Genomic DNA, 19,174 nt, shown 5'->3' on the forward strand with positions numbered 1-19,174 from the left:
GAAACCCCATCGTGTAACTTGGTACATGTGTGTGAACGTGAGTTACTGGGCGTATGAATCCATTTCCAGAACCGATCCTATTTTTTAATTGCGTAATTAACACTTGTCCATTATAGATAATTTTCACCTCTAAACAAATATTTGATTTCTTAAATAAAGTGATGGCCTTCCTTGCTTTGCTTCAATATGGACACACAAACCTCATGCACACCACTTCTGCGAACACTCATATGCATCGTAAAAATGTTAATGCTTCCCTGAAGTATTTTGTCAATCTTGTTATTTGTGAATGGATGAATAAGCAGGCAGGTCGTGGAATGGTTTGACTAAACCAGAAGATTCGCTCGCACAATCTTGTCTAGCAAAAAAGATTCTCTCGTCTCATCCCGTGGTGATAATATTTGTCAACATGATTCATTCCTGGAATGGATAAAGAAGAACGTGAATGAAGAGATGTACTAGCCATACGAGCGGACATGCGATAGGTCGGGTGACAAACATTATTAACAAACCATGCACAGTTTTTAAGTAAACAACAAATATGTATATGCACAATGAACAACATGAGAGATTTTCAGGTATAAAATGGGGTCGACGTGGATTGAGAAGTCATTCTGTGAAACATCATCAACCAAGCAAGCCAGACAGGAAATTCATATTTTTTAAAAAAAAAGCGTCTCCATTGAGAAAGCATAACGGTCAATCATCATGAAAACGATAACCATATTTCTAGCAGCCTGCGTCGTGTTAGCAGCCGTCGTGACTGAGAATACTGCGAGTCCAGTGGCACAGTCATCTGGAGGTAAGATGAGATTCATTTTAAAAGAGGTTCTAATTTTTCTACATGACGGGAAATGATAGTAATTTTTCAATGATAAGGCGCTGCACCTGGAAATGGGAACCAAAAACCAGGGTCTTGTTATCGACCTGGTTCGGGACGGAAGCGCCGATCCGTTGATGAGGACGACGACTTTCAACAGGATCATCTCATCGAGAAGCGTCAGGTGGGGTCCACTGGGGGGTCTCAGGGAGGAAACCCATGGAAGCCACCAGCACCCACGCCAAGACCAACACGACCCACTCAACGACCAAGACCTCAATGTTACAATGATTACGATTGCACGGGTATTACTAACATATTTCATAACTATGAAAAGCCTGAACTGCTTGCCAACCTGACGGATGATAATTTAACAACTCTAAATTTTCTTTCTGGATTTTACAGCCAACAAAAAATGCTGCACTGGAGTTTGTCAGACGCCCGCATTCGTCGGTTAAAATTTGATAGTCTTACAATTTCTATGCGTTTATATTTAAATTATCAACAATTCCCTAATTTTTGCCAGATTGATTAAGCTTTAATAAATAATACCACTCAATTTTACACAAATAGATGAACTTTATTAATACTAATAAACCCATCTTTAGGAGCAAAGTAAAATACCTTCATAGTCGACCTAGCTTATCATAACTAGTACCTTTGTAATAAATAGAGCAGTAAATATCCTAATTTTGTTATAATTAGCGGCGTATGTACTACGATATCATGAAAATGATATAGTACTAGGTTTGAGTCGTACAAAACAAGAGATGGGGGAATCAGTTGGTTATAGCAAACCACACAGTTTAGCAAAAAACTATGTTAGTCAACCTCCTCAACAACTAGTATACATCGGCTATAAAATAGTAGAAAAAAATAACACAGATATACTATTTTTTAGAACCTATAGAAAGAAAAGGAGGTACGCAGTTGAAAGCAGGTTATCAATAAGAGTACAATACAACATTACATAGTGTTACATTTACATAACATCACAAAGTGTATATTAGTATATTCTTAATTATCTTCCATTTCTTCTACCTCTCCCCCTGCCGCAGTTGCTAATGTTTCCGTGATCGTCGTGGAACCTGTACGGGAAAAAATAATTGCGTTGATACACACGTAGCCTAGTCTAATTGGAATTGATTCGTATCGCCGACGTACCTGTCATAAACTGAGGAATTTGCCCACTTTTCAGCACTTGATTTAATCTTTCAATTTCTTCTAGAGATGTCGCATTTCTGATTGCTTCTTTAATTTTCTCGTTAACTTCACTCGTATTTTCAGCCAGGAGTTGTCCCCTTCGGACTGCTTTGTGCGAAGATTTCAATGCAATTCCATTAGACACGGAGGTTGCTTCTTCGTCATCGTCTTCAACAAATTCTTCGTCTGTGGAACGATTTGTAGCGATTTCTTTTCTGATTTCCTTTCCACGCTTAGATTTAAAGAAGGCTTTTGCTTCGTCTCGTTCCTAATAGTTAAAGGATTATTATTTTAAACATAATTCTGTTTAAATGAAATGATTGAATGGATTGATTGAAGGATATTAATTAGCCATAATGATACCTTCATTGTAATTTTTTTGAAGTCCAAAACTTTGAGTTGTGGAAGTCTAAAGATTACATATTGTCGGAAAAACTCCTTGGTCGAGACGGGACTGAAGAGAAGTGTTAAATGAGTTAAATGCTGCAATTTTGATAAGTTGTCAATCTCTCCTAAATCCTGTAGCATATTATTAGTCAAAACGAGCGACTCCAGGGACGGTATGACTTCATGCAATGTGGGACTTATGCGACTGAAATTATCAATACAATTTGTATTAGGGTTGATGACATTTTTTCATTATCTAACTCTTTTAAGTGTTGGCTAAAATACTTACACGACGCGATTGTTATTCAAGATAATGTTTTTGAGTCGGGGAAGCAGGGGAAAGTTGTCCAATTTCCGAATGTCATTATCTGAGAAGTCGATTGTGTCGAATTGGTTCTGGAAACGTAAGCAGGTTAGAGATGGGCATTTCTTGAAAAAGTCTGCTATCATTTTAGTCAATGATAAGATTCACTTACCAAGGTGGCTCCAAGATTCTCAATCATAGGGATCTTCAATCCTGCAAGAACGCATATATAAATAATACAGATCTCAAAATTATTAAATAATTAATTTATAACAATAGTCTTCAATCTTTGAAAACTTGAGAAAGTAAACGAATTGTAATGTATCAGAAAAACAACCTCGTAAATTAAGTTCCCGATCTCGAATAGGATTAATCCTTTGAATGCAATTGTTGATAAGGTCTGGAGTTAGTTTCACCATTTTTAATACGTTATCACGCTACTTTTTCAATCTTTAATTGGTTTATTGATTTTGTGTTTCCTTTTTTTAAAGTAATGCGTTTTACACTTTACACAAATACTCAAAGCGAAGTGCCGCTTGTTAATGTTTTGCATTTCCCGGTCAGTTTGATGCAGCAGTAGTTAGTCTCCGTTTAAATCTTGTGAAAAGACGCCATGTACATTGTGCAGTACATAGAACTTAGGAATCCTAAGGTAGAAGTACAAATACCTTATGTACGCGTATTTGTACTTCACGAGGTGGGCCAGAGGTCGGACGGGTCAATGGGAAAGGGTGTCAGCGGAAGAGAATTTAAAACATTAGTCCCAAGGCCAGGTCACTATGTATTCTTGAACGCCAAGTGCGCCATGCCATGCGTACGTGGTAGTATTTTTTCGATGCCTACTAAATGCGGTATTTTTACAGAGATGTTTATATACCTATTAGATCTTTAAAAATCTGCCATTTCGAAATTTGCATTAAAATCCCAGCGAAGGGAAATAAGGTACTTTTTCAAGGGTTCGGGATTTTTGCTGCTCTATGCCATTGGTTGATGCTTTTTTTCTATTTCCACGGACGGTGCAGATGAAATCATGTAATGAATTGGAATTAAGTTCACCATTGTGATTGTCATGTCTGGACTATTAAGCTCCCATTGTGTTCCCCTTTAAATGACTCTTTGTCCATTTCATCCAACAACTCGATCTTCTCTTCATCATCTCCTCCTCGTCCTAATTTCGTCCCATTCACAGCCAACAATCTCATCAGCTCAGCAGCAGCAGTAAAGAGAGAAGAATATAATCAGTAACGTATACCATGAGCCCTTCCCCCACCTGCACAAAACCAATCATTGCCAACTATGGATTCTCACACTTTTGCTAAAAACCTTGTTGGGAGGGTGAAAAAGTCAGCAGAATTAACCATTTCCAGATCACGACTCTAATTAAGGAAGATTGGTTTTTATACAAATGAGCAATTAAACGGCGATTGTTTTCTTAAAGTGATTGAATATTACGTTAATTTGCTTTTCGGGTTCCTTGAATTTTATACATTTACGTACAGAGGGCTGGAATCCTATGCATTCATAAAGCATACGTTTGTAGGTACTCTAAGTTTAGTACAGCGTACAATGATGTGCGTACACATAGATATGCACTACCCAAGTGGATGCACATATGTATGCAAATTGTGATTACATATATTGTTCATCGTTTTTTTGGGGCCATTGCAGAAGAAAAGGGTGAGAATGAATGTCTCATTTGGGGTATTTGTAGGGTCATTCGTTTCGTAGCATGGAGGAGACCAGAGAGGAAAAGCAGTGGGCATTTTTAGGAAGATGACATGAATAAGGAACACTGGGCCCCTTAATGAGGCAGAGATGATTTAAATTATTTCAGAGTACGAGTTGGTTCAGGTTTATTAGTTATATAATTGCTACTGATTTGATACTGTGGCCTAATCAACCACCCCTCTTTCGTACCCTCTCCTTGCCGAGGTAGGGTTGGAGCTGGAAGTGCAGATTTGGCGGAATGCGGGTGTTCAGTGGTCACACCCCTCGCGACATTCTCGCACTCGTGTTGCTTTTTAATCAGAGTCACTTTTATCACCTGCAAGCATTTCCTTCAAAAGTGTCACTCAAAAATAGTTTTCTCCTTGATGAATAGTTCCACAAATTTAATCTATTTGCAAACCGTGCTTGGAGAGAAATCATTACTTTAGACTTGCATTACGATGAATCATCATTTCTCAAATAAGTAAATATTAAGCAAGAAGCAGCTTAAGGGAAACAGTTTGCAGTAATGAAAGCAATGCTTATGTGGTGTGTGTATTGTTGTGTGCATTAAATCCCTAGCGGCTCAATGAGTCCTCCATAAAATCCAGCATTTTCTCGACATATTTATTTACTCCATTACATTAAATATTGCGACATCAATTCCCGATTTCGCTCCTCAGCATATCAAATTCATGGGCTCGGTTAAGCAGCCTGAGAACGGAAACATCCGGCAATTGAAACCAATTCATCTTTTAATGCTTAATCTTTGCTCAATGTTTTGTCCGGGAGATGAAACCGAATTGAATTGATGATGACAACGAAGGACGACGAAAACTTGCTTCTTTCTCCTAATAGGATTAGTTCACAAGCATGAACTCATGACGTTTTTATTATGCAAAGACTACTGCCAGCCAGTTCTCTGGAGGGGAAATTGAGACATGCGTTCTCTTTAAATATATGCACAAATCGGTAGAAATTCGTTATGAAAATGCCAACTCTGCAATTATTTCGGTTTAGAGTCCATTTTACGACATCTACAGATCCGTCGCGTTGGGTAGTGAGTGACCACAGAAGAATAATAATGACACTACTTTGGCTACCGTTGCAATTTACTCAGCTCAGAGAACATACTCATCTCGGATTACACGACATGACGACATGATGACACTTACTTTCATCCGAAATTACAAATATACGCAACCCATTGTTCTTGACTCGCCCATTTGAAACTTGACCGGATTGCGAGCAGTTGACTGGACACCTCTTCTCATCTTCTCATTAAGCTTTGACTCAAGTTCACATGTATCTAGGAGCAAAGGAGCATGAACAAGGCACAGTCCTCGTTAAAGTTTAATTAAACAAGCAAAACTAGCAAAACTCAGGGAAAGTAATACTTTCAAAGTATGTACAATCAGTTGTCGTACATATTTAGCTTTTGGAAGTGCTTGGTAATAACATTCGATGAAACTTAATACTGTCAGAGTCCAAATAACGAGTAGAATGTAATGCAAGAGGAAAAGCGACGCACGGGGGGTTCTTCTGCTGGGTTGAGATTTTTATTTTTTTTTTTACTTTTCGGGCTGCCCCGTCACCATTGTTGCTTTGTTGATGTGAGCAAAGAAGGTGTAAGTTGGAAGTTGAAGAAATTATTGTATTATTACCATTGTTAGTTTATCCCTGTGTACTCGGCAGAGCTGCATGGAAATGCTTATTGCTTTGGGATAAAATAAAATGTCAGGGTCGCTCAAACAAGAAGGGCCCTTGCGTTCATCCCTCACTCGCACTCGTCCTCGTCCTTATACTCCACCAAGCAACCTGATATAATGGTCAGAGGCTCAGCTCAAGTGGTAATAAGGGAGGAAAAGAAACAAACAATGCACCCACCACTAGCGACTTATTTAAAGTCAGTTAAATACAATCCTCGTTCACTTTTAGACGAGCAGGTAGACGACGCTAAAGAATAATAACGCGGCTTTGAAGAAGAATTAGGGACGTTGTGGGCTTGGTCTGCTCATGAACATGACCAAGGGAGAGTCAGCCCAGGGAGGACGACGAGGAAGGTACATATATATTTATACGTTGTATGTATCTAAATAAAAGTGGTTGTTGTTGTTGGATTGGATTTTATGACATCCCAGCCGATGGACGGATGGGATGGTGACCAGGAGAGACATCCTGGTGCTTTTTAAACCAAAATCAAGTGAAACCGACAGACAACCGAGAACAAATGAACAAATCCCTTGACATCCACCAAACCGAGGCAGGAGGAGAATATCAAGAAGAGCGAGAGAATGTCTCCTTCCAAATAGTTCTGCCATATTACTTGCGTTGGTCGTCTAATGGTCTTAAGACGCAGAGTCCTCATTGTCTCTGGACCCTGGCTTTCCACTTGAAAGGAATTTATTATTTTAGAGATGTTGACGGATGACACCAAGCCTTCGTGGGTACGTACGTGGATATGTGCATACCAATCCAGCCTCAGTTAATAGATACAACGACGAAGCTCTACATTTCAGCAATTTTGGCTCCTCTTTGAATTGGTACAACTCTATTTGCGAGAATTTTGCAATGATCGTTGCAGAAATTTGGTTGACCACCTGAGCCAGAAAATCTGGAAGGTAACCCCAAAGGATAAGATCGAGCCGTGCTAAATGAGTGGGATAAGAAGACGGGAAATGTTGGTTACGTGCGCGTTCCCCTCGTTGGCACTGGGAGAGTCGTTGTTGTGGTGGCCCATACTGCACCGTGTTGGCGAGAGAGAGGGGAACAGGGCGACTCAAAGCTTGTTCCCACACCAATGTTTCGCTCAGTTCTCTCCCAGCGCTCCATCGGTCAGGTCACGTCTCGCTCTGCTCGGCTGCAAAGACACGCTGCTCACTCACTCACCCCGTTTCCACTCCGAAAATCCTCAAATTGTGACCATTGTGTCCTCGGTCCTTGGTTCCCGATCTGAAAAAGGGTCCGGAAGGCATCTACAAAAAGTTATCTCTCATTTGATACTTTCAACTTGAAAGGTTTTGTTGTGATTTGTAAAATCGCGAAAGTTTCAAGGTGGTTCGATTGGGAAGTTGGACACTTTATCGGTAAGGTTCTATAAATTGGTTAAATACTTACTAAACATTGTGAGGCAGTTATTAGTTTCCCATATTTTAACCTAACTTAATTTGTGGGAAATTTCGGAAAGGTCACGAGCATAGAAATAACAAAACCTACCCCACACCTGGCCCACTCATCTCATTTGAAAAGGAAATTATGTAATGAAAGTGGAGAAAGAAAGAAAGTAATTAAAATGGAGGCTAATTTTCGCCTTTGCAACTCACGATGAGTTACAAAAGGCGATTACAGCACTTTCTGCAAATTTAGAACGCGACGAGAGAAAATTGAGAAAGTCTGGATATGTATATGTACATACTTCACCCTTCTCCTATTTCCATTCCACTAATTACTTTTCGCATTCAGTTTGCCATTCTGCCCAAGCTAAAAGTGATACTGTGCATATGACTGCATCCATATGCAGTTGTTGACGAGGTTGAAATTGAATTCTGTAGCGACGGTAGCGACGAAGACGTAGGGACACGTCTTCTTGACGAGATTATAATATTTTGAGCTGTTGTGAGCAGATTTCTGATTCAGTCCCCCATCTTCCGTAGGCGTGGTGTAAATAGAGAAAAGTCATTTTCGAAATGTCCGCTAATTAAATTTGACTTGATTAATACACAGCTTGCTTTTATTTCAAATGAGTTGGTTTTATGAAGTGGGAGCAGGCGAGAGAAGCCATTAAAAACGAGAAAAAGTATGAAGGGGAGTGAAAATGAATTTGCAAGAGGAACTCGACTTTGCAAAGTATGTTATACTATTTAGCAGCAGGGCGATTGGCGAAAGTGAATAGTAAGGAAAACATGCATACATACAGCTCCACGGCCGGGGAGAAAGGAGAGAGCTTTGATGTTGTTGAAAGTAAAAGGCAACTTTTAGTCGAGTTGTTCTGCACAATTCTGAATGTGACACGAGCAGGCGGATGGAAGAGAAGGCTCGCAATTTTAATTAATGATTAATCGTTAATTTAATTTAATTGGAGGAGTGTGGACTGGATGTAAGTGTAATGGCGAGGAGGACGCGGCTGCTGCTACTGCTGGAGAAAAGCATCTCTTTCTCTCATTCCAACAGCAGCAGGCTCGTTTCTTCCACTGGGAGAAAGTGCAACTGACAGGTTCGAGTTGGTTTTGGGTGTCTGCTTGTTCCCATCTACTTTTACTCACTTTCTTCGACCCCACTTTCTCCAAATACCAGATAAACTCTGTATTTATTTAACATAATAATGTACAGCTCTGATTGGAGAGTATCAATGGAACACATTTATACCATTGTGCATAATGTAAAGAAAATACTTGGATGGATTTCTCCATGTTCAGCTAATCCAGAGTCACAACCTGCGTGAAGGATCCATTTCATTACACTTCTTGTTCACTCCTAATTAAATGAGGGCTTTGTTTTCCATCCCGTCTCCCTCTTTCCAATTAGATATTTGAATATTATGTACGAAATGCGTTATATATGGAGCAGCAGCAAAGTCATAACGCGTTCGCATATGTAACCTCTATCTATTAACCGGAGCTCAGAAAGTGGGAGAAAATGTTGGTTAGGTAGGCATAAAAGTGGCAGATGCTTCATTTGAGCCCTTATTGTTCACTTTATTCTTTCCTCGTCGCCATCCAGTGTTTGATATTGTCTTTTGAATGCAATCCACCCAATTAAATTAGACCACAATTCTTCCCCTAATAAATGATGAATTAAAGAGGGACTGTTCTAATAGTTTGGAAAACTGCTCATGTTGAGGAGGACGATGGAGATAATATGTGCATGATAAATAATCGGATAACATAACTCGACTGCCTCCCTCCCTCCCAGGGTGCTTGCTAACATGGACCCGCCAGTATACATACATGGACTCCTCAATAATGCAGCCTTACATGCCATACCACCAAATAAATCTACCAATCCCTGGTAATATTTCTACAAAAGTATGAAGGCTATAGCGCGTTTGCATATGCTCTTCATCTCGTCGTATGTACATACATATTGTTGTGCAGACTGAGCCAGGGGACGAGGGGACCCGCCGTTGGTTGGTTGGGTTCATGGTGGAGTAAAAGTTGGGAGAATCCTGCTCGGAATACGAATTAAATTAATATTATTTTTGCTAATTAGACGCTCTCATTGTGTTTGACAGGAGAAGAGAAGAACAGAAAGAAGAAGCTTAATTTAATTTAATTGGAGTCAACAAACAGCAGAAAAAGACGAGAAGAGTTGGTGATCGTGTCCCCCATCTCGACTTGTTCTCAAACTGACGGTTTTCTTCTTGGCACATGCAATTAAGCAACTCGTGGGTACAGGCATTCATACATCTGACATTTGTGTGGTTTTGATGATACAAATACGAATAGAAGAAGAAGGTCACATCGAGTTTTGGAGAGTAATTATAGGCAGTTTTATATGACCTAACTCAACGACCACCATAAAACCTGCCTCCCTACAGCCAAGTACTTGATACCACGACAATCTATCTTTGATCACATCATCAACTCTCAACATTGTTGTTGTCATTAAATAAGGAACATTATATAAAAAACAGCAAGCCGGTTTTCTCTCCGTCTGTTCCCCTTCTGCAGCACACAACCTTCATCATTAAGAAACTCCTTACCTGTGCAAATTGGGAGAACTAACAAGACTTCAAGAGTTGTAAAAAATTGCGATTAATTGAGTGCGGAAAAGACAACAATTACTGGCCAGAGCTGCTACTTGTCTATCAAACTAGAACGAGACTACCTGGTGTTTGTGTCTGGACCAAGATTTAAAAAATATGTACAGTTGGTGATCATAAATCATTGCATTCTCTCTCACACACAGTGTGAACAGTGAACTTGTGAACTCACTTTTGGGATTATTATATTTTTCTTGTGATTATCAGACTTAAGTAATTTCATGATGGAGTACAACAACGGATACCCACAACCCAGGATGCAAGTGCCACATCAAAATTATCAGGTGAGGCTGAGACACAATTTTTCACGTTTTGGCACCTTTATCCATTTCTTAAGGTTTGGAATTTGGTAACGCCTACGCCCCCCAAACAGCGAAACAACTCACAATCTCCTTGAGAATTTTGAAATTTATCGTCGCATGTACATACATTTCGGTCTTCTTTTGCATATTATCACCCAACTTGCATACTTATGTGTACGTACGAGTACATTTTATCCCAGGATTTTTCCTTGGTCTGCTATCGGAGGGAACATGGTAAAAAGTTTAGTTTGGGTCTCCCACTCTATGCATACTTAGAATTAGAATGACTCCAAGTCTTGATTGGTTTGATAGTTGGTAGAAGTTGGTTGGTGGTGAGTGAGACTTTTTACGGGAGAGAGGACGGTGAAGGGAATAAAAGGGGGAGCGAGCTCGGAGGGAACATGTTTTTAATGTTTTAATGACCGTCATTAGCCAAAGTTGTAATGACTTCCCGTTAACTGACTAACGATCTTTTTGTATTATTTCCATTCCTCTTCTTGCCTCGCTGCTCCGTCAGTGCACACAGAGCCCGAGAGTTGCAACTTACTCTCTCATTCTTACGTGCCACTACTTCCCAGCAAGTAGCCCAGCCACCACAAAACTCTAATTGTTGAGCACTTTTATAATGCCAGTCAGTCAGCAGCGTTCCTTTCATTGCTCTTTCATCGGCCTTTGTTCCTGATTTGGGATACGCAATCTAAAATCATCAAGCATCGGAATCGATACCTGTGCAAGCAACCCCCTCCTCCTCCCACCCTGCTCAGCCTTGATTCTCGTCTCTGTTATACTGCGAGTGGGGGGAAGAAGGCGAGAGTCGTCACTAGCTTGTAAAAATTTGCCTGTGTAATAATAAAAGAAACTCCTCAAGAACCATGGCTTGACTACTTGCGTAGTACCTCTCCACCCACCCAGAGTCAAATTGGGGTAATAACGTAATAATAATGATTACGAGAACATTTCCTTAAAGTTGGAATCATGATAAGATAACGTTATTATGTTTCTCTCAGACTGGTCGACTGGGTGGCATTTCTGCTTCATATACGTTCTACAAGCATGCATTCTGAACGACAACATTTTAGAAGAGCCATAACACATTGCAATAATTATGTAGTGCTTTACAACTAGAACAAGAATACGCATGTTCTGAAAATGTGGAAAGTCGTAATTTGTCTTGCGAAAGTGGGGAGACAAGTTGGCGTAGCTGGTTGTAAAGTAAGTGTTTTATGTGGGGCTCGATGTGTTGGTGGGTGATAAGGGTGATGATGAAGAGATGGAGGAGATGATAACGTTTAAAAGCGGAGTGGGACGGTGAAGGGCTCCCTCTGATTATTCATTTCCCCGACCCACCCACACAGAACCCGGGACCAGGCAGTCTCGAGGAGAGGGAAAGTCGTCTCCAGGGAACAACTTTCCCTCTCCTTTCCCCGCTCCGTGGAGGAACAAATTAACGGACTCCTTCATATGGACGACTTGTTGTTTTTACGCCATTCAGACTCGCTTATTCTTACCTTTTTTAAAGTCACATGGAATCAGAAAGTTTATACTCCATCAGCCTCTCTCCATTTCCACGGTGTACTCAAGGTTGACTTTGACTTTCATCTCCACCATTCAAGCTCTTCGCCATCATCGATTAATTTAATGGAGTTATGGTGAGGTTGGTTATATACACTGGCACGCGGCGTTCTATTCCATTCAGCATTTACAAACTTTTCTGACACGTCCGATAATTAGAAATGGTTCATTACCTGCTCAGTTTTCGCTCAAAGGGGGTACCACCGTCCCAGTCAACAATTATATATTGTATGCATGTATGTACATGTGGATGGCCATTTCCTACTCCTGCTGTCACTGATGGAAAGGGACGTAAATTATCAAAATTTCCAAAGTCTCGCTCCACATTTTAATGAGACAAAAAAAGTAATAAAGTCTTTCTCAATCAATGCGAGTAAACTTTTGTGTGTGGAACGTAACGACTTGTTCTTCTTCTCGGTCCATGTTGTTAGTATGCACGCGTCGTACTCATTTCGAGACAAAACAGAACAGAGGACTTTTCCCTTTACAAAGGCGACGTAAATATAATATCATTAAAGTTTAAGTTCGGGTACACTCTGTGCATCCTAGTGAGCGAGTTGACTTTTTCTCCTCGCCACTTACCAGTAATGTAAATGATTTTTGTCACTAAAACTTCTAATTTGCAGCTAATACAAAATGGATTGATTTCGTTTTGGTGGCAATAAATTCCCAAGTTTGTGATTTACAATTGCTATGTTGCATAAATTCCATAATAAATCTCGGTGAAAAGTATTGGACTGAAACATGATATGAGTCCATGTTTCAGTTCAATACTTTTCTCTGAGATTTATTATGGAATTTATGCAACATGGCAATGTTAAAGCACAAACTTGGGAATTTATTGCCACCAAAACGAAATCAATCCATTTTGTATTAGCTGCAAATTAGGAGTTTTAGTCGAAATTTTTCTCCTTTTCTGGTTCGCGATGCCCCGTTTGGAGAGTGGGAACGGTCACTCTCAAAACCCAAAGCAACTTTTTGCATGCAACTGCCTGCATTGTTTACATGAAAATCAGCTGCTCTCTTCGCCCCGCCCTCCCTCATTAAAAAAAGTCTCTCAGCACACAAGGAGACGCAACCGTCGTCTCTGTCTTTTAGTTATGAGACTTTTTCAACGTATATGCACTCTTAATTATACTGTGCTAATTGGATTGATACTGCCAGAACATGCATGCTTTAGTTGAATACGACCATGCGACTTATACGTATTTATATGTGTAGAGTCTACGGCTCAAAGTGTTTACAGAGAGGGAATAATTCAGTGCGAAATTAATTAAGAGCGACAAAATGAAGAGGTTTAGTTATTCCGTTCGATTACAAAATGCTGGACACGTTCAGTCCGCACAGTTATTTCAAATATCGAATTATTCTCACAATCAGATTGGCGTACATATAAATTGAGCGTCCTCTGTATTCAGCAGGCAGTGCTGTTCATATTTACATACCCCAAGAAATTGTGGTGGTGTGGCTTTAATCATATTTTGCGTTGTTGTTGTTATTCTCGTTTCTTGGTTCTTGGTAAATTACCCTCGGTCCTATCTCCATACCGTGTAGTACGACTCCTACAAGATAGATTAGCTAACTCAATTAATTGAGTCGGTCTTAATTAGAATGCAATCTCCTCCTCCTTCCTCGCACATAGCGGTGCGGATTGGATGGTGAATCCTATAAACAGTAAACATTTGATGGGAACCGGAAATTATTTTGTAATTCTTAATTACGCAACCAATACACCGACCGACCGACCGACCGACACGACTATATGATCATCATGATGAGAGTGACGGAGAACCCATGTAGCAGCCCTCATGTTGTTCCGCCGAGTGTTTCACCAGGATAAAATTGATGGTCTTTAATCAAATTTTCACCATCAAAGTGCCATTTTCTTGATAACCGTCACGTTCCCGCCCAACACGTAGGAATGGATATGAAATTGGAGCTGAGGTCTGCAATCCGGAAATTCTTTAACCAGTAGACAAACAAGCATACACAGGGTTTATCACTATTAAAAGTGCGGGCAAAGAAATTAATGACCTCCAGGGCATTAATTGTATTGGAATTATGCTGTGCAGGAGAGGTTCAGTTGAGGAGAGGAGGAAATGAGGGCATCCATTTTTTACTGAGACTTTCGGACTTGTGATGAATAGCTGAAGGGACGACGCTCATTTTGCATAGACTCCTCTGGAGAGAGTGTCCACAAGGATTCTTTCGCTCAGTTTTTGGAATGTTGTTACGTTGGAAAGTAATTAAATCGCGGTGTGGTGAATGAATGCATTGCAACTTAATTAGTTGCTTTATTTATAGAAAGTGGGATTGTTCCGGCAATATTGGAATGAATGATGCAAGTTGTACATACTTTTAGAGGGCTCGTGAATGTTTTTGGTTATTAGTTGAGCTACGTATTTACGTATGGCGTATATAGCGTTCAGTCAGTTTGTGTACATCTTGGTTAGCGGTGCTGCAGAGCTGAGGGAGAGTTGTTTAATACTTTTGCTTGGTGGATGCGAGGAAATGAGTTGAGGGAAAGAAGAAGAAGATGCTCCTTTATACTTTGTAGGATTGGTTGGAGAATAAGTTAATTAAGAAACTTAATTTAGATGTTATTACGTACGGTCCGACTCCGACGCATGCATGGCATGTACATCCATATAGTGAGTGAGTATATGTATGTGTGCGTGGTGGTGGGTGCTTGGGTGAGTACAGTGGAATTTTGTGAGATTAAGAGAACAAGAAATGAGTTGCATTAAATTGCAAAGTAAACCTTTTCCTGTGTTCTGGAGAAGAAGAAGAGCTCCGTCAGCAGAGCACAATAAGAAGTGAACTGAACTGAACTCACTCACATCCAGTCCAAATTACGGTATTAGTTGTGGTCTCACAGAACGACCATCTCTTTAACTGTTTGTTCCCAAATTAAACACTTATTCGGAATGGAATCAACTCCTCGGCTACAAATTAAATGTATAGTGGGGAGAAACGATGCATGACCCATTATGCGCCCAGTCGCCCATCCAGTCCAGTTAAACAAGCAGTTACTTTGCTGGGTGACCCTCTCCTTCCATTCAGGAGAAAGCAATCTCACACACACACACGTCAAGCATACGAGGGAAAATTTCAGCTTTTATTCTCCTTCCGTCCGTCGTCACTCGTAAATAGAAGGCCAGTCCACGAGACAAAGTTAGCATAAATACATTTCGTATCATCGTTAGTTAATTGTGGCATGTGTGGTGGGATGGGAAAGCAGGGTTTTTAACCGAGAGATAGGAACGAGGAGGAGAGATGCACCTAATAACTGACTTCATCTCGTTAGACAGCAAACGGACCATTGAACGCTTATTTTATTGTTATGATTATTATTAGCGAATGCTGCTGTCCTCCTTGCAACTTGGTGTAACTGTGTATGGAGTGGGAAAACATGGTGGGGGTAGTATTTAAGTACGTGGTCGTAACAGTCGTAAGAAATGTTAATCGCTTAACTTAACATGAAGTTGAAGGCATTGTAATTCCATGTGATTTTCTTGTAATTTGTAATCCCTTGTATAGTTTCTTTTATGCGGTAGAAAATGTTTACTCAGTGATCCGTAAACAGTTAGTGCAGGCTTGGCAAGATTTTTGGCTCAAATTTATTTTACTTTTTTGCCAACACACTGCCGCCGCCGCCGCTTCTTGCTCCTCTTCAAAGAAGAATTTTGATGATGGAATAGAGAATGAACAATTAAACCACATTTTGCTTTCATTTTTTTTCGTGAGATCATGCTACAAAATTAAAATTAGAATGCCAAGTTAACCTCTTAACCAAAAAAAGAGTGGATGGGGAAATGTGTAGGTATTCTCCTCTATAATCCTCTCCCATTGTGTGCTCGGTACAACAATGGAGGACACAATCTCATCCGCATGCACTCTACCTTTCTCTGGGAGAGGAATCTAATTAATAAATAAATCAGCAATTATTTCTGGGAAGAAGAAGCAGGACAATCAAGTACTGCACGGAGGAGGTTCAGCTCAGGCGATGGTGCTTTGAATTAAAATTTGATTTGATTTGAAACTAAATGAGAAAAAGAGCCTGGAGCCCTTCCAACCCAACATCCACTTCTTCGTGTCCCTCCTCCCCCCTTATTCCCTCCACATATTTTCCACCACGAGCATATCCTCAGTCTCATCATCGTCGTCGTCGTCGTCGTCGTCGTCGGTGAAATGAATTCCTCTTCAATTATTGGTACGTGGATTTGGAAACGGGATGAAATTCTTGCATGGTTGAATGTCACAAAAACTGGGGGATCTCGGTCCGTCGGGCAAAGTTGAACTTGATTTGATGCACCAATTCAAGGCAATATTGTTTGTGGGTGAAATTGTGTGGAGCGATGAAATGAAGCGAGCAATGTATAATTTACTGATTAAAACGAGGCTGATGATGATTATGGGAAGAAGGAGATGAAATGAGTTTTTGATGTGACGCGTCATGTTCTTGTTCTTCTCTAATCAGAAGCAATTTCCAAATTTAAGATCCCGTGACGTGTCTGTCTTGTCTATCCATCCATGTGCATGCCCTCTCACTCACTTATTTGATTGGAAGAATTAGTGCAGAGGGAACATTTTTTGACGTCGACGATGAAAGAAATTACTTGGTTCGACATCACCTTCACCTCCAGATCTGCTCTCGTGTAGCATCCAAGTAATGACGAGCATGCTATATATATGCACTCACTTACTTACTTGCTTACCAGCCGCAAGTAATCTTCTTTATTCTTTAATCCATTAAGTTAATCGGTTGTTCCTCCTACATTAAAGGAATTACTTCTTTGGCGAAACCTGCCTCCTCGTGCACACAAGTCGCTTCATCTCCAACCCAACTTTTCTCCCGTCTTTCTTTTCCTAGAAAAGTTGTTGCGGTGCGAGTTCTGGTTCTTACTTTGTGTTTGTCCCGTCCCCTCGTAATTCGAGTCAAGGTAAAGAGTTAAGAAGGCATATACGTTGAAAAAATCTCATAACTAAAAGACAGAGACGACGGTTGCGTCTCCTTGTGTGCCGAGAGATTTTTTGCTAATGAGGGGGGGCGGGGCGAAGAGAGCAGCTGATTTTCATGTAAACAATGCAGGCAGTTGCATGTAAAAAGTTGCTTTGGGTTTTGAGAGTGACCGTTCCCACTCTCCAAACGGGGCATCGCGAACCAGAAAAGGAGAAAAATTTCGACTAAAACTCCTAATTTGCAGCTAATACAAAATGGATTGATTTCGTTTTGGTGGCAATAAATTCCCAAGTTTGTGCTTTACAATTGCCATGTTGCATAAATTCCATAATAAATCTCAGAGAAAAGTATTGAACTGAAACATGGACTCATATCATGTTTCAGTCCAATACTTTTCACCGAGATTTATTATGGAATTTATGCAACATGGCAATTGTAAAGCACAAACTTGGGAATTTATTGCCACCAAAACGAAATCAATCCATTTTGTATTAGCTGCAAATTAGAAGTCTTAGTGACAAAAATCATTTACATTACTGGTAAGTGGCGAGGAGAAAAAGTCAACTCGCTCACTAGGATGCCCAGACTGTTCCCTAACTCAAACTTTAATTCTGATTGAGATGAGGAGGATGATGAGTTTGGTGGTGGTGGTGGTGTGTGGTTCGATTAGGAAAAGCAAGGGGACAAAGGAAGAAAGGCATGGATGAGCCAATCGCTTTATGGGCCACGACAGCAGCAGTTCGCTTCATCCACATCTCTCAATTAAAGTTTGCTTTTACTTTCCTTTAATCAACTCCGGTTCATCACTTACATCACTTCACATTAATCCAGAGAGGGTGGCAGCCAGACAGGGAGTCGTAACTAATATAGGAAGCCAACTTGTGCATATATCTATGTGGTAGGTGTGTATTGGATAGGAGCCAAACTTGCTCTCACTGCCACCACTACCGCTGGCTGGAAATTATTAATATTCATAATAATTTATAATCCTGGAGCTAGTCTGCCTTCTTATCGGCTCTAAAATTGGATTCGACTGACATCTTGCTTGACTTTATAATCATCTGCTCGGTCGGATTAAGACTCCGTCCTGGTCGTGGAGGTGATTATAATTAAAATAAAATTGATGAACCAAAGTGATTATGAAGGCGCATAATAATTGGACCCCTGTGTAAAAAATGAGGTGATTTATACCCTGCTCGTCATACGTATGCATTCATACTCGTCATCACATTCACATCATCCTCGTCCTCGTCGTCGTCACCTTTTACAATAGCAAAATTTTAATTCTTGTGTGTGATCTATCCATCCGATGGGATGCTCACTGGTGGACTGTAATTGGGAAGAAGAAGGACGGATTAAGGATGAGCAGAGGATTTCATTTCATGCTTGGGAGCATCATTTCTTGTTAAAATTAATTGAGGGATGAGTTGATAGGAGGATGGAAATGGGGAGAAAATTCTCACGCTTTTTCATTATTTTTTTCTATCAGACCCATGATGAGATTATTTATGAAGGCAGACAAGCTATCGACCTATGTGACGTTGATAGAATTGGAATGGATGCAAGATTGGGGCACATAAAATTAAATAAGGCCTCCCTCGCTTATCTACTTTCTCAAGTTATCCAGATCAAATAAGCACTTAAGATTGGGGAACCAGAAGTAAATACACTAGGTTAATTGCTCATGTGTAGCTCTTGCATTTAGTGCTAATTATTCTGGAGAGTAGAGGAGGCGTGGATTTTAGAATTGATTGTTTTGAATATGAACTTTATCTTGTCAATAAATTACGGAGGAAAAGCAAAACTGTTGATTTTATTTCACTAGAATATTTCATGTTTCCATTACATCTCTTGCTCTCTTGTTGGCGTTAAGAAATTCGAGCTCATAAACCAAGCAGGCACATGTGAGAGGAAGAACAACACCCACTTGTAACCTAATTTAATGTTGCTCCCTCTCCAATAATTTAAGGTGGGAGACCTGCACAAAACGAAGCGTCTCTGGTCTCATACGTGCTCATAGGATACGACTGTGCACATGCTTGGTTGGGCTGTTGGAGTAATTTATCCACCAATTTTATGATCGAGAAGGAATCACTTATTGTTGTATTGCGTGCTTGATGGAAATGCTGCTGGTGTGGAACGGAAACGCATTATA

General features: G+C 40.2%; 3 protein-coding genes across 6 annotated transcripts in view; 2 read left to right on the top strand and 1 right to left on the bottom strand.

Moving 5' to 3' along the window:
* Positions 1-599: 599 nt before the first annotated feature.
* Positions 600-1,390, top strand: LOC110861517. Its single transcript, XM_022110644.2, has 3 exons — positions 600-802; positions 880-1,125; positions 1,226-1,390. The coding sequence occupies exons 1-3, from the start codon at positions 709-711 to the stop codon at positions 1,276-1,278; spliced, it is 393 nt and encodes a 130-aa protein (XP_021966336.1). The 5' UTR covers positions 600-708; the 3' UTR covers positions 1,279-1,390.
* Positions 1,380-3,262, bottom strand: LOC110861516 (U2 small nuclear ribonucleoprotein A'). Its single transcript, XM_022110643.2, has 6 exons — positions 3,052-3,262; positions 2,887-2,927; positions 2,700-2,806; positions 2,387-2,615; positions 1,985-2,291; positions 1,380-1,908 (listed from the first exon to the last, which is right to left on the bottom strand). Exons 1-6 carry the CDS (start codon positions 3,131-3,133, stop codon positions 1,838-1,840), a joined length of 837 nt encoding a protein of 278 aa, XP_021966335.1. The 5' UTR covers positions 3,134-3,262; the 3' UTR covers positions 1,380-1,837.
* Positions 3,263-7,223: 3,961 nt separating this feature from the next.
* The window catches only part of LOC110861496 (LIM domain transcription factor LMO4), an 81,998-nt gene continuing 70,047 nt past the window's right edge, over positions 7,224-19,174 (top strand). For 3 of the 4 annotated variants that reach the window (XM_035844743.1, XM_035844742.1, XM_035844734.1), the window contains exons 1-2: positions 7,224-7,507; positions 9,652-10,466. In XM_035844743.1, the coding sequence (XP_035700636.1) occupies positions 10,404-10,466 (63 nt within the window). In that variant the 5' untranslated portion in view covers positions 7,224-7,507; positions 9,652-10,403. The remainder of the gene's footprint in view (positions 7,508-9,651; positions 10,467-19,174) is intronic. The other variant, XM_022110616.2, reaches the window with a different exon arrangement.

Source organism: Folsomia candida, unplaced genomic scaffold (genome assembly GCF_002217175.1).
Source record: "Folsomia candida strain VU population unplaced genomic scaffold, ASM221717v1 Fcan01_Sc042, whole genome shotgun sequence".
NCBI lineage: Eukaryota > Metazoa > Arthropoda > Collembola > Entomobryomorpha > Isotomidae > Folsomia > Folsomia candida.